General features: G+C 48.1%; 1 protein-coding gene across 1 annotated transcript in view; it reads left to right on the top strand.

Moving 5' to 3' along the window:
* Nucleotides 1-12169, top strand: part of rreb1a (ras responsive element binding protein 1a) — a 109984-nt gene extending 97815 nt beyond the window's left edge. The window contains exons 16-20 of the mRNA XM_056299694.1: nucleotides 1758-1919; nucleotides 2903-3073; nucleotides 6286-6410; nucleotides 8974-9655; nucleotides 9943-12169. Of these exons, the coding sequence (XP_056155669.1) occupies nucleotides 1758-1919; nucleotides 2903-3073; nucleotides 6286-6410; nucleotides 8974-9655; nucleotides 9943-10694 (1892 nt within the window). The 3' untranslated portion in view covers nucleotides 10695-12169. The remainder of the gene's footprint in view (nucleotides 1-1757; nucleotides 1920-2902; nucleotides 3074-6285; nucleotides 6411-8973; nucleotides 9656-9942) is intronic.
* Nucleotides 12170-12401: the final 232 nt, after the last annotated feature.

The raw sequence follows: 12401 nt of genomic DNA, 5'->3' as shown, positions 1-12401 counted from the left end.
CAGTCACCCTGGCACAGGTGACCTGCCAGGCCGATTTACTGAGTGCTAGAGGTTCAAGATGGATGGAGTTTATGTTGCAACGCCTCAGGAGGTCTTTGGTACAGTCCTTATAGTACCGCTCTTGTCTGCCAGTGGCTCATTTTGCATCGCTGAGTTGCCCATTGAGGGCTTGCTGAGGTAGGTGGTGGCCAGACATGTGGACAGTATGCCCTATCCATCAAAGATGGTTTTTTAGTCACTGCTGCTTCCATGCAGATGGAGTCTGTCATTGAAGGACTCTTAGTATGAGGGATTCAATATTCCCAGGACAGGCCGAGGACCTTTTGAAGGCATCGGATGTGGAAGGCCTCCAAGTTTATGATATGCCGTCTGTACGGGGTCCACCTTTCTGCCCCTTAGAACAGAGTGGAGGTACAGACCGCATTGTATACAGCAACCTTGGTACTGACCTTCAGGTTTTTGCTTTTAAAAACCCTTCTGCGGAGCCGGCAAAGGCAGACGAGACTTTGTTGATGCGGCTGTTTATTTCAGTGTAAAGGATGCAGTCTGAGGAAAGTGTGGCACCAAGACAGTTGAACTACTTTGTCCACTACTTTGAGTGAAACACCATTGATTTGGAAGCTAGGGGGTGAAGGATGTTGGAAAGTGAGTTGTGCCGTGTCTTCAGTTTTTGAATGTTGACCTGAAGACCAAAGGACTGGTATAGGCCAGAAATTGTGTTTAGGTCATGCTCTATGGACTCTGGGCTATGTGCCAGCACAGCGCAGTCATCTGCACATTGAAGCTCACAAATTTGGCAGGTTTTTGTCTTTGTATGGGTCTGGAGCTGTTGGATGTTGAATAGACTTCTGTCAAGGCAGTACTCCATGTGAACTCCGACTCTGTGTCCCAGGGCATGGTGGAAGAGGTGGGTGATGGCAGAGATGATGAGATTGAACAAGACTGGTGCAAAGACAGCCTTGCTTCACCCCAGTGTTGACCTTGAAGGACTCTGCCTGCAGTTCTCCCATGAGGACTCTGGCTTGTATCCCATCATGGAGTTGCTCCAGGACGGAGAGAAGCTTGGGTGGTACCAAGTTTGGAGAGATGTTTCCAGAACATCTCAAGGTCAATGAAGGCTATGTACAGGTCTTTGCACTGCTCTGTGCTCTTTTGTAGTAGCTGCCGTAAGACAAAGGTCATGTCAGTCGTGGATCTGGAATTCTGGAAACCACATTGTGTTTCTGGGACAGCACTTTCTGAAATGTGCTCCACCAGTGTGTTGAGCACGATTTTCCCCAGCACGTTTCCTTCAATGAAGAGTAGAGAGACTACAACACACACACACACACACACACACACACACACACATATATAAATAGACGGATGCTTCAGTACACAGTGGGATTACAGACATACACAGTTTCTAGAATTGTAAAGTGTTGACTGATATATTCTAAACGCCATCCGTCATTTTGACAGTCAGCATGAATAACCAGCTTTGTTGGCTTTTTTAAGAGAAAACTAACTTGTTCTCCTTTACAGTGCAGCTACACAGGAGCCCATTGATTATCGTCAAATTTATGCAAATGAGAAGCAAATGTCGCCGGGCAGCAATACTATACCAACTTCAGTTTTAAATTCTGACTGACTGTTGTTATTAATGAGATAATGGAAATTCTTACTGATGATGGAATTTCTTAGTTGATTTGTTGTCCCTTGTTGTATTCAGTGGAAGTTTGGTTGAGTTCAAATTCTCTCTTTCTCTCTGTCTCCAGGTCAGAAGCCATTTCCTTGCCCTAAGTGCGATGCCTTTTTCTCCACCAAATCGAACTGTGAGCGCCACCTGCTGAGGAAACACGGCGTGACCAACCGTGTGCTGCGCCGCAATGGAGCACTGGGCAAGAAGGAAGGGGACGAGGGCTCGCACGAGAGTGCAGGTTTGTAATCTGCAGCATGCACAAGCTCTTGTCCGCACACCTTAACACCCCTGTACTGTGGTGGTGCTGTCGGGAAATTAAACCCATTTAAATCCCCAGTAAAGTACCCTGCGCGAGCCCGGTGACAAACAACACATCTCAGGCCGCCATCATCGTTTCATATGGCTGAACTTTGAAATGTTAGCTAAATACGTGGTTTACAGTTTTACTGTTACCAAACAACTAGCAGCAGCTAGCAAAAAGCTAGCATAGTTAGCTTTTTTCTTGCTAGCGTGCTATTTATATTTATGTAGCAAAAAGCTAGCGTGCTATTTATATTTTAGGGGACACAAACATAAGAAAAACACTTTTTTCTCCCCAATTGTATCCGACCAATTACTCCACTCTTCCGAGCTGTCCCGGTCGCTGCTGCACCTCCACCTCCTCTGCCGATCAGGGAGGGCTTCAGACTACCATATGCCTCCTCTGATACATGTGGAGTCACCAGCCGCTTCTTTTCACCTGACAGTGAGGAGTTTCACCAGGGGGACGTAGCGCGTGGGAGGATCACGCTCTTCCCCCCAGTTCTCCCTCCCCCCTAAACAGGCGCCTCGACTGACCAAAGGAGGTGCTACTGCAGCGACTAGGACACATACCCACCTCTGGCTTCCCACCCGCAGATATGGCCAACTGTGTCTGCAGACAACCGACCAAGCCAGAGGTAACATGGGGATTCAAACTGGCGATCCCCATGTTGGTAGGCAATGGAATAGACCGCTATGCTACCCGGATGCCAGAAAAACACATTTTTTTAATGGAGGGGTACTTTAAAGGATGAAAATCCACTGGAACGGACCAGTGGCTTCTGTGATTTTGGAGTTGCTGCTGTTGGTTCGAGTTCGCGTAAGTCATGAAAACAGCACAGTGATTATTTGAATATGTTTAACCTGAGACTGACGGTGTCTGCAGCCAGCCATAAAGGGTTTTCTCCGTGTGTCCTGCAGAGAGTCAGTCTGAGACGGAGCAGGCGGTGCCAGAGGCCGTGGACCTCAGCAGCAGCTCAGAGTCCGGCTCCGCTACGACTCCGGACCAGAGATCCGCCTCTTCAGAGCAGCCGAGAGCGGTCCCTCTCAGCAGGGCCACGCGGCCTAGCCCCTCCTCCAAAGCCAGCCAAAGCAAGTCACTGCACAAATACACATTTATAAAGCTATTATTTTTTTATCTAAATCTGCTGTGGTGTCACTCAGTAACCGGTGTGAACAAGATTAAAATATAATTCCTCTAGAAAGATTTTTGTCTAAAATTTGGGTAAAAGCACAGTGTCACATCAGAATTTATTTACAACGCACTTCTACCAAGAATGACAGTTTGTTTTACAGAGAAGAGAAAAACAAACCAAAGGAACAGATAAAGTGAAAAATGCATAAACATGAAGTGAAATTATTTATTCACTGAACGTCTAAGGGCCTTGACACACCAGGCCGACGGCCAATGTTGGGCCGTCGGTGAGCGTCTGTGACCCTAGTTTTTTGCGGTGTGTCCCGCACCGTCCCCAGCTTTTTGGCCGAGTCAGCATGTTGAATGGGCGGAGCCCGTCGGTGAGAGAGATCACTCTGATTGGCTGTTCAGCTTAGCGAATCAGTGCAGAACGTACATGCTAGTTGGCTGTCGGCTGTAGTCTTTGCGGTGTGTTCAAGTGCTGCTTTTTGGCCCAGACGGCAGGTGGCGTGAGGCGACCAACAGTGGTCCCTCATCGCGGCTAGTCGGTTTGGTGTGTCTGTGCCCTTAGGATAGAGGTTGCTGTCTGTTGTCGTTTACTGAATCTGTTTCTCTATGAACTTGAAGCCCTCTGTGATTTAGAATAGGGTTGAACAAGTTGGGGAAGTAGTCTCCAGTGTTACAGTGTTAGAATTTCATTTAGCAGACACTTTTATCCAAAGCGACGTACTTGTGAGAGCTAATACAACTCAAGCAAGGATCTAGTCAGGAGGTGACAACGCAGGTGGATCGCTGCCTTCTTCTTCCAGCTGTGGGAGAAGAGCCCCACCAGCTTCCTGCACAACCCCCCGTTGCTCTCGACACTGTCATTTTCCATCCATTTCTGAAAGAATTTAAAAAAATAAATTGGTGTACTTGATACAATTTTAGTGTTGTTAGGCTTTCACAACCACACACACACACACACACAGAGCTACATTAGAAAACAGTCACCCATTCAATGTCTACTGGTAACAGTAGCTGTGGTGGAGAGGTTGGCTTGACTGATGAGAGTGGCTGAAACACTGGACCTGGTCCACTCATTAAGCTGCGCTGCCTTCACCATGTGCGGTGCATTGTCCATCGTGAGGAAGACATGCTTTTCTTCATCGAGGTCACAGCTGGCTAGCCCGTCTCTCTGGCCGGCTGCAGTGTTCTCCCCAGTGTGGTCATCCAGGAAGTAAGCAGTCTGAAGGCAGCGAGCTTCGAGGTGGAATTCTTCATTGACGACATGCACGGTCAGACTCTGATAGGGTTCTGCTGTACAGCTCGACCACATGTCCGTGGTAGTAGTGAAAAACTCTTGATGTTTTTAGCTCCGCTGTCACTCTCTGCCTGCATGTTTATAGCTCCGGTGTGGTAATGTGGCTGAAATATGTGCAGGATGGCATGCTGTACCGTTTATCCAGTGTCTACCAGAGCCATAAGCTCGGCCTTGGTCACCGTGCTGAGGGGCATCATTTCTTCCCCCATGAACTCTGCTATCACCTGAGTAATTTCACAGTGCCTTTTTAATGTCGTCATATGGAGATATAGTCTCGAACATTTCGGTCGATGATCCCTGCTTGGTGTGATTTGGCCTACTTGACACAGTGGTGGTCAGGTTTTTAGCCATACATTTGGCCTACATGTCCTTGTGATGCTTTCTTAAATGCTGGAACAGGTTTGTAGTGTTGCCCCGTGTTGTAGCTACAGTAGACAAGCTACGGTAGCAAGACACGTTCTGCACAACACCTGACTGTGCAGCGTCTTCTGTCCTACATCCAACATACCTGTAGGTCCAGACCACCGATGTGCTGCTCCTCTCTGACACTAAGGTCTCCTCCTCTTCAGTGCTTGGTTGTGCGGAGGCCGTGTTCACAAGATAGTAACGTTACTGCTGGAATCAAAGCGTAGTGTGGCAGGTTGTTTTCTTCTTTTACTGCTCTCACTCACATGTCACATGAGCGTAGGGTAGAATGTGTGTACGTGAACCCCACATGGTCACATGTTTCTGGCCCTCTGATTGGTTAGATTATGTGACATTTTAAAAAACAATTTTATTTTAATCGCAGCCTTTGTGATTTGGAAATTGCGTTCTATTACACTGGGATTTCGGTTTGAATTCGATTAATCATTCAGCCCTAACAGAATGATGCCAATAGAGCTCCGCAGCTGAGCTCTGCACCTGAGCTCCGCAACTGAGCTCCACAGCTGAGCGCCGCACCTGAGCTCCGCAACTGAGCTCCGCAACTGAGCTCCGCAGCTGAGCTATGCAGCTGAACTCCGCAGCAACTGCAGCTCCGCAGCTAAGCTCCACAGCTGAGCTCCACAGCTGAACTCCACAGCTGAGCTCCACAGCTGAGCTCCGCAACTGAGCTCCGCAGCTGAGCTCCGCAGCTGAGCTCCGCAACTGAGCTCCGCAGCTGAGCTATGCAGCTGAACTCCGCAGCAACTGCAGCTCCGCAGCTGAGCTCCACAGCTAAGCTCCGCAGCTGAGCTCCGCAACTGAGCTCCGCAACTGAGCTCCGCAGCTGAGCTATGCAGCTGAGCTATGCAGCTGAACTCCGCAGCAACTGCAGCTCCGCAGCTGAGCTCCACAGCTAAGCTCCACAGCTGAGCTCCACAGCTGAGCTCCACAGCTGAGCTCCGCAACTGAGCTCCGCAACTGAGCTCCGCAGCTGAGCTATGCAGCTGAACTCCGCAGCAACTGCAGCGCCGCAGCTGAGCTCCACAGCTAAGCTCCGCAGCTGAGCTCCGCAACTGAGCTCCGCAACTGAGCTCCGCAGCTGAGCTATGCAGCTGAGCTATGCAGCTGAACTCCGCAGCAACTGCAGCTCCGCAGCTGAGCTCCACAGCTAAGCTCCGCAGCTGAGCTCCGCAACTGAGCTCCGCAACTGAGCTCCGCAGCTGAGCTATGCAGCTGAGCTATGCAGCTGAACTCCGCAGCAACTGCAGCTCCGCAGCTGAGCTCCACAGCTGAGCTCTGCAACTGAGCTCTGCAGCTGAGCTCCACAGCCAAGCTATGCAGCTGAGCTGCAGTTGAAACAGTTTATCAGACAAACTGTCGAAGGAGGAGTAAAGTCTGTGTGTAAAAGGGATTATTAATGGATATTATTAAACGTCAATACTTTTTTTTTTAACCCACCAGGTCTCACAACAGCCCCCGGCCCATCAGAGCTTCCTGGGTCTGAGTCAGTGGATCATCCATCCCAGCAGGGGGCGCTAGACAAGAAACAGCAGCCAGCACAGAACAATAACACTGGCAACAGCAAGGTAACAGGAACTTTTTTTTAATAATCTTTTTATTGCATTTTTGCACAAGTTTATAAGACAAACAGAACAAAATGTAAACGTGCCTGAGTTTTACCCCATGAAAATTAAACCCACCAACCAAAAATTCACCCTCAACCCACCCAACTGCACCCTAAAAGTGGAAAAGCAAAACAAGCGGATAAAAAAATTTGTGTGTGTATATATATATATATATATATATATATGTGTGTGTGTGTGTGTGTGTTTAAATACACAACCACACATACTTATACATACAGATATACACCCATAAAAGATAATAATCATTATATATATATATATATATATATATATATATATATATATATATATACACACACACACACACACACCCATATACATATACATACATGTAAAATAAATAAAAAATGAAGAAAGAAGTGAACAGGAACTTTTAAGGAAGCTCAAGACAGGAATGTTTCCATTCCAAAGATAAACAGCTATCACCAGTATCCATCCTGTTCTCCCAGCCTGACACGATGGATAATACTCCCTCAAATACTCCAGAGTCTCATTTTGGGAGAAATCTTAGGTCGCTATCATGAATTTACATGACAAAATATTGTATCCCAATATCCAGATTTCATCCCGACACAAAACAATGAAAGATGATAAATTATAATATGGAGTTATAACCCGACCCTGTGTAGTCCAGAGGCAGTGTGTACTCTTTGCTATCACACTACTACTACTACTACTACTACTACTACTACTTTCGGCTGCTCCCGTTAGGGGTCACCACAGCGGATCATCCGTTTCCATCTCTCCCTGTCCTCTGCGTCTTCCTCTCTCACTCCAGCCACCTGCATGTCCTCCTTCTCCCAGTGTACCCAGCATCTCTCCTCCACACATGTCCACACCATCTCAATCTTGCCTCTCTTGCCTTGTCTCCAAACCGTCCAACTTGAGCTGTCCCTCTAATATACTCCTTCCTAATCCTGTCCTTCTTCATCACTCCCAGTGAAAATCTTATCATCTTCATCTCTGCCACCTCCAGCTCCACCTCCTGTCTTTTCATCAGTGCCACTGTCTCCAAACCATACAACATAGCTGGTCTCACTACCATCTTGTAAACCTTCCCTTTAACTCTTGCTGGTACCCTTCTGTCACACATCACTCCTGACACTCTTCTCCACCCACCCCACCCCACCCGCACTCTCTTCTTCACCTCTCTTCTGCACTCCCCGTTACTTTGGACAGCTGACCCCAAGTATTTAAACTCATCCACCATGAGAATATTCACAGTCATCCACCTTCATCACCTCTACTCCTTGCATCCTCACCATTCCACTGTCCTCCCTCTCATTCACGCATAGGTATTCCGTCTTGCTCCTACTGACATTCATTCCTCTTCTCTCCAGTGCATACCTCCACCTCTCCAGGCTCTCCTCCACCTGCTCCCTACTCTCGCTACAGATCACAATGTCATCTGCAAACAGCAGCAATCATAAAGATCCATTATTTTCATAGAGAAACTTTTTCTTTTTTTTCTCATGACCATGTTAAAAAATGGCTTGACAAGTGAGTTGCTGTGTTCTGTAAAAGGAAACATTGTCTGAGTCCAGATGGTTTCTGTCTCTTGGAACACACAGTATATACTTCTGCTACATAAGATAATATAGTGTAGTCAGGAATCAGAAACAATGTATTGTCATTTCTTACGTGCACTTGCATACACAAAGAAATGACATTTTGTTTCTCCCAGCCCACAGCAGTGTGACACAAAAAACACACATCCAAAATTTCTCAAAAACGGCACCACCAAAAACACTGTCTTAAAGGGACCGTCTCTGAGGTCCGTGGTGGTGTAGCGGTCTAAGCATCGGCTTTGTGTCGATGCAGTTGCCCACTGGGGACCGGGATTCGCGCCCCGGTCTCGTCAGATCCGACTATGGCTGGACTCGATGAAGCAGCAGTAATGGCAACGCTGTCTTCGGGAGAGGGGCAGAGTCGGCTTGTGTTCGTCACATGAATGCGTCTCTGTGTGTGTCGGAAAAAGCAGTGGTTCGGCCTGGAGTCGCCCTGTCATGAAAGTGGCGAGGCGTCTCTCCTTCCAGACTGCCGGCCGGAGAGATGCAGTTGGCGAACGCATGCAGTACGAGGGTGGGTGTTTGAATTAAAATAGGGATCGATTGGCCACTAAATTGGGAGAAAAAGGGAAAAATCAGAAATAAATGTAAAATTAAACGGACCGTCTCTGGTCCATGTGGTGACTATCTAACCTGCAAGTAGGTCTCTACACATAACAATATAGCATTGTACATGAGCATGATGGGTAGCGGAGTTGTGGTATGGTATATGGTATAGTTGTGGCATGGTATATGGTATAGTTGTGGTATGGTATGTAGTATAGTTGTGGTGTGGTATATAGTATAATTGTGGTATGGTATATGATATAGTTGTGGTATGGTATATGGTATAGTTGTGGCATGGTATATGGTATAGTTGTGGCATTGTATATGGTATAGTTGTGGTATTTTTCCATCCATCTGCTGTAAAGCCTCTCTCCCATTCTTCCTCTCAGGTTGACAATGAGGATGATGAAGATTGTCAGAGTAATAAGAGTCTGGATCTTAACTTTGCCACCAAACTCATCGACTTCAAGTTCTCCTCTACATCCAGCTCTGCCTCCAGCCAGCCTCCTCCACCTTCCTCCACCCCCGTTCCCCAGCCCAGCTCCTCCTCCTCGCCCTCTCCCTCCCCCACTGTCCCCCCAGAGGACCAGGAGGCCAAGGAAAACACCACCCCTTCCTCCTCCTGTGCCTCTACCCCACCCGCTGTCAAAACGCCGGAGTATAAACACGTCTGCCGCGTGTGTAAGAAGAGCTTCCGCTACGCCACCACGCTGGCCCGCCACGAGAGGGCGCACCTGTGCGAGGAGACGCCGGAGCCTGTGTCCATGGAAGGTGGGTTGACGCCGGGGAAAGTAGAGGCCAGCGAAACTACCCAGGCCGAGAACGAAGAGGAGATGGAGGCAGAAGAGAAAGGAGGGAAGGTGGAGAGTGAGGGAGGAGAGAGTGGAGACGAGGATGAAGAGGAAGAGAAGGAGAAGGAGGATCGCAGTGATGAAGAGGGCGGGGCCTCTGAGCCAAAGAGCAGAGAGGGAGGAGAGGTGAGGGTTGACAAGAGGAAGAAGATCTGCAACGTCTGTGGGAAACGCTTCTGGTCTCTGCAGGACCTGACCAGACACATGCGCTCACACACAGGTACAACACACACACACACAACACATTAACACTCACACAACACATCCTCACACACGCAACATAAACACACACTCACACACACAAAACACACACACGCACAAATCATATTACAGAATGACAGATGCTACATGTTTGTATGGAGGAGTAAGTTTATAAAACAGACTATTACTTTTTATATTTGATGAATATGTCAAAACCCCCACCTATCCAGACCAGTACCAGACGCCAGTCTCCCTCTAGCTTCTTATCATCTGTCTCCTCCTCCTTCTCCTTCTCCTTCTCCTCAGGTGAGCGTCCATATCAGTGTCAGACGTGTGAGCGAACCTTCACGCTGAAACACAGTCTGGTGCGACACCAGAGAATCCACCTGAAACCCCGCGGGGCCGAGGGGGCCGAGCCAGGTGAGGACGGAGACTCCTGCACCCCCACCTCCACCTGCCCCCCCTCTGAGAACGAGAGTGAGGGGGGCACCGGGATGGGGGCGGAGGAAAGAGGAGAGGAGGAGGAGGTGAAAGAGGAGATTCTGACGCGGCTTGACATCGCTGTCCAGCCATCACTGGTCGGCTCCGTGGAAACGAAAATGACTCTTGAATCCGCAGCGGAGGAGGAGGAGAACTCACAGGAACCTGCGGCCAACCCAGTACCTGAATCAGAACCTGAACCCAACCACCAAACCGCACAGCAATCCCATGACCTTGTTGCCGCTACTGTTCCTCAGGACGCCGCGGAGGACGCCGCTGAGGACGCCACAGAGGACGCCGCTGAGGACGCCGCTGAGGACGCCACGTCGTCTGCAGACCAGAAATCCAGCCACCAAGCTACTGACTCAAAGACGACCAGCGATGACATGGAGATGCCGCCTGAAGCCAAGACCTCCAAAGACCTCCCTCCCTCCTCCGCTGCTCCACCTCCTCCTTTAGAGGATTCAGCAGTTGCTCCTGCAGACGGCTTCATGCAGGGCATACTGGAGATCCACACCAAGCCGTCGCTGGAGCACCTCCTGCCCGGCGGAGAGCCTCCTCTGGTGGGAGTGGAGTGAGACGCCCCCCCCCCCCCCCCCCAGGAGGACGGTGTAAACCAGCATCACCCCAGTGCCACAAAAACAAAAACAACCCTGAACGAAGAGGGGAACCTGGTTTTCTTGAAGTGCCTTACTACTAGTCCTTCTTTCAGATGGCTTTTTGCTCTATCTTTATCTACGGTATAACCCAGGATGGATCTAATTTTTATAGCTTTCTATGATGACACCGATGATTTTCATCACAAATTTTTTTTGTGCGGGAATCTATATGTCAGCAATAAAAGAATTAATTTACATTTTATTGTCGTTCTAGATCTTGTATACGAATTCATGATCAGCTGAGCAGACCAACTCTTTCTGCGCTTTATTTTGTGTATTTAAAGAACGGCCGTTTGCCTGAACACGGAACAATGAATTGAACCAGCGGTGGTTCTTGGAGCAAACTTAGTACGGCGGCCTCCTCACCCTTCCGCTTTCCTTGCCGGGCAGCCATCTTGAATTTTGTTATATGGCATATGGTGTGATGTTGGCATGTGGCTGGTGGTCGTTTTGTTGCTCTGGACTGAAGAAGCCTTTTGTAACTGGAAAACACAGCAGGACGGAGGGATGGACAGACACACTGACACATCTTTGGGTTTCCTCTGGTTTGGCATCTGTCCGTTTAGCCGTCATCTCTGTCACATGTTTGCATTGAAAACAAGAATTGAACTCATGTGACCCGGCAGAGTCTCATCACATCTCTGATAACTGAACTGGCGGGTGTCCTGTTGACCATCCGACTGTCTCTCATCCATCAAAGGCTTTTTTCTTCTCTTCTTCCACGTTAATATGGGCAATATTTGCCCCTTCCTCCCCCATAGGTCGATTTGTGTGTGAATAGGTTCATATTGAGTCATTTTCATCAGATTGCATGTGTGCAGAGCATGCGAGTCAGAATCAGACTGTTGTGTATTGCTGTGTGTGTGTTTGTTTGTTACATTTCTGATACGGATCAGGTGAAAGGGGCGTGTGTATTTGTTTTGTTTTAAATCATATCATGAACAAATATTTTTTCTTGGTGTGTATGTGTGTGTATGTGTGTGTGTGTGTGTGTGTGTTAGCGCCTCTCTCCCATCTGTCTGTCTCATCGTTGCCCCCCAGTATTTGCAGAGGCGTCATTACAAGGTGCACTCACAAGTAGCATTAATATGTGATCCATGTTCAGTTTACCTCTAGTCTGCCTGCAGGCGTTAGACAGCAGGGTCTAAACACCACACTCAGCTCTGTACATGGCTCTATAGAGGACTCTGTACATGACTCTATACATGACTCTACATGACTCTATATGACTCTATACATGACTCTGTACATGACTACATGACTCTATACATGACTCTACATGACTCTGTACATGACTATATGGAGGACTCTGCATGACTCTATACTTGACTCTATAGAGGACTCTATACATGACTCTATACATGACTCTACATGACTCTATACATGACTCTTTAAATGACTCTGTACATGACTCTGTACATGACTATATGGAGGACTCTACATGACTCTATACATGACTCTATACTTGACTCTATAGAGGACTCTGTACATGACTACATGACTCTATACATGACTCTTTAAATGACTCTGACTATACATGACTCTGTACATGACTCTGTACATGACTCTATACTTGACTCTATAGAGGACTCTGTACATGACTCTACATGACTCTATACATGACTC

Source organism: Lampris incognitus, chromosome 19, assembly GCF_029633865.1.
Source record: "Lampris incognitus isolate fLamInc1 chromosome 19, fLamInc1.hap2, whole genome shotgun sequence".
In the NCBI taxonomy this organism is placed as follows: domain Eukaryota; kingdom Metazoa; phylum Chordata; class Actinopteri; order Lampriformes; family Lampridae; genus Lampris; species Lampris incognitus.
Note: the sequence above shows the minus strand (reverse complement) of the source record. Positions and strands in the feature narration are given on the sequence as shown.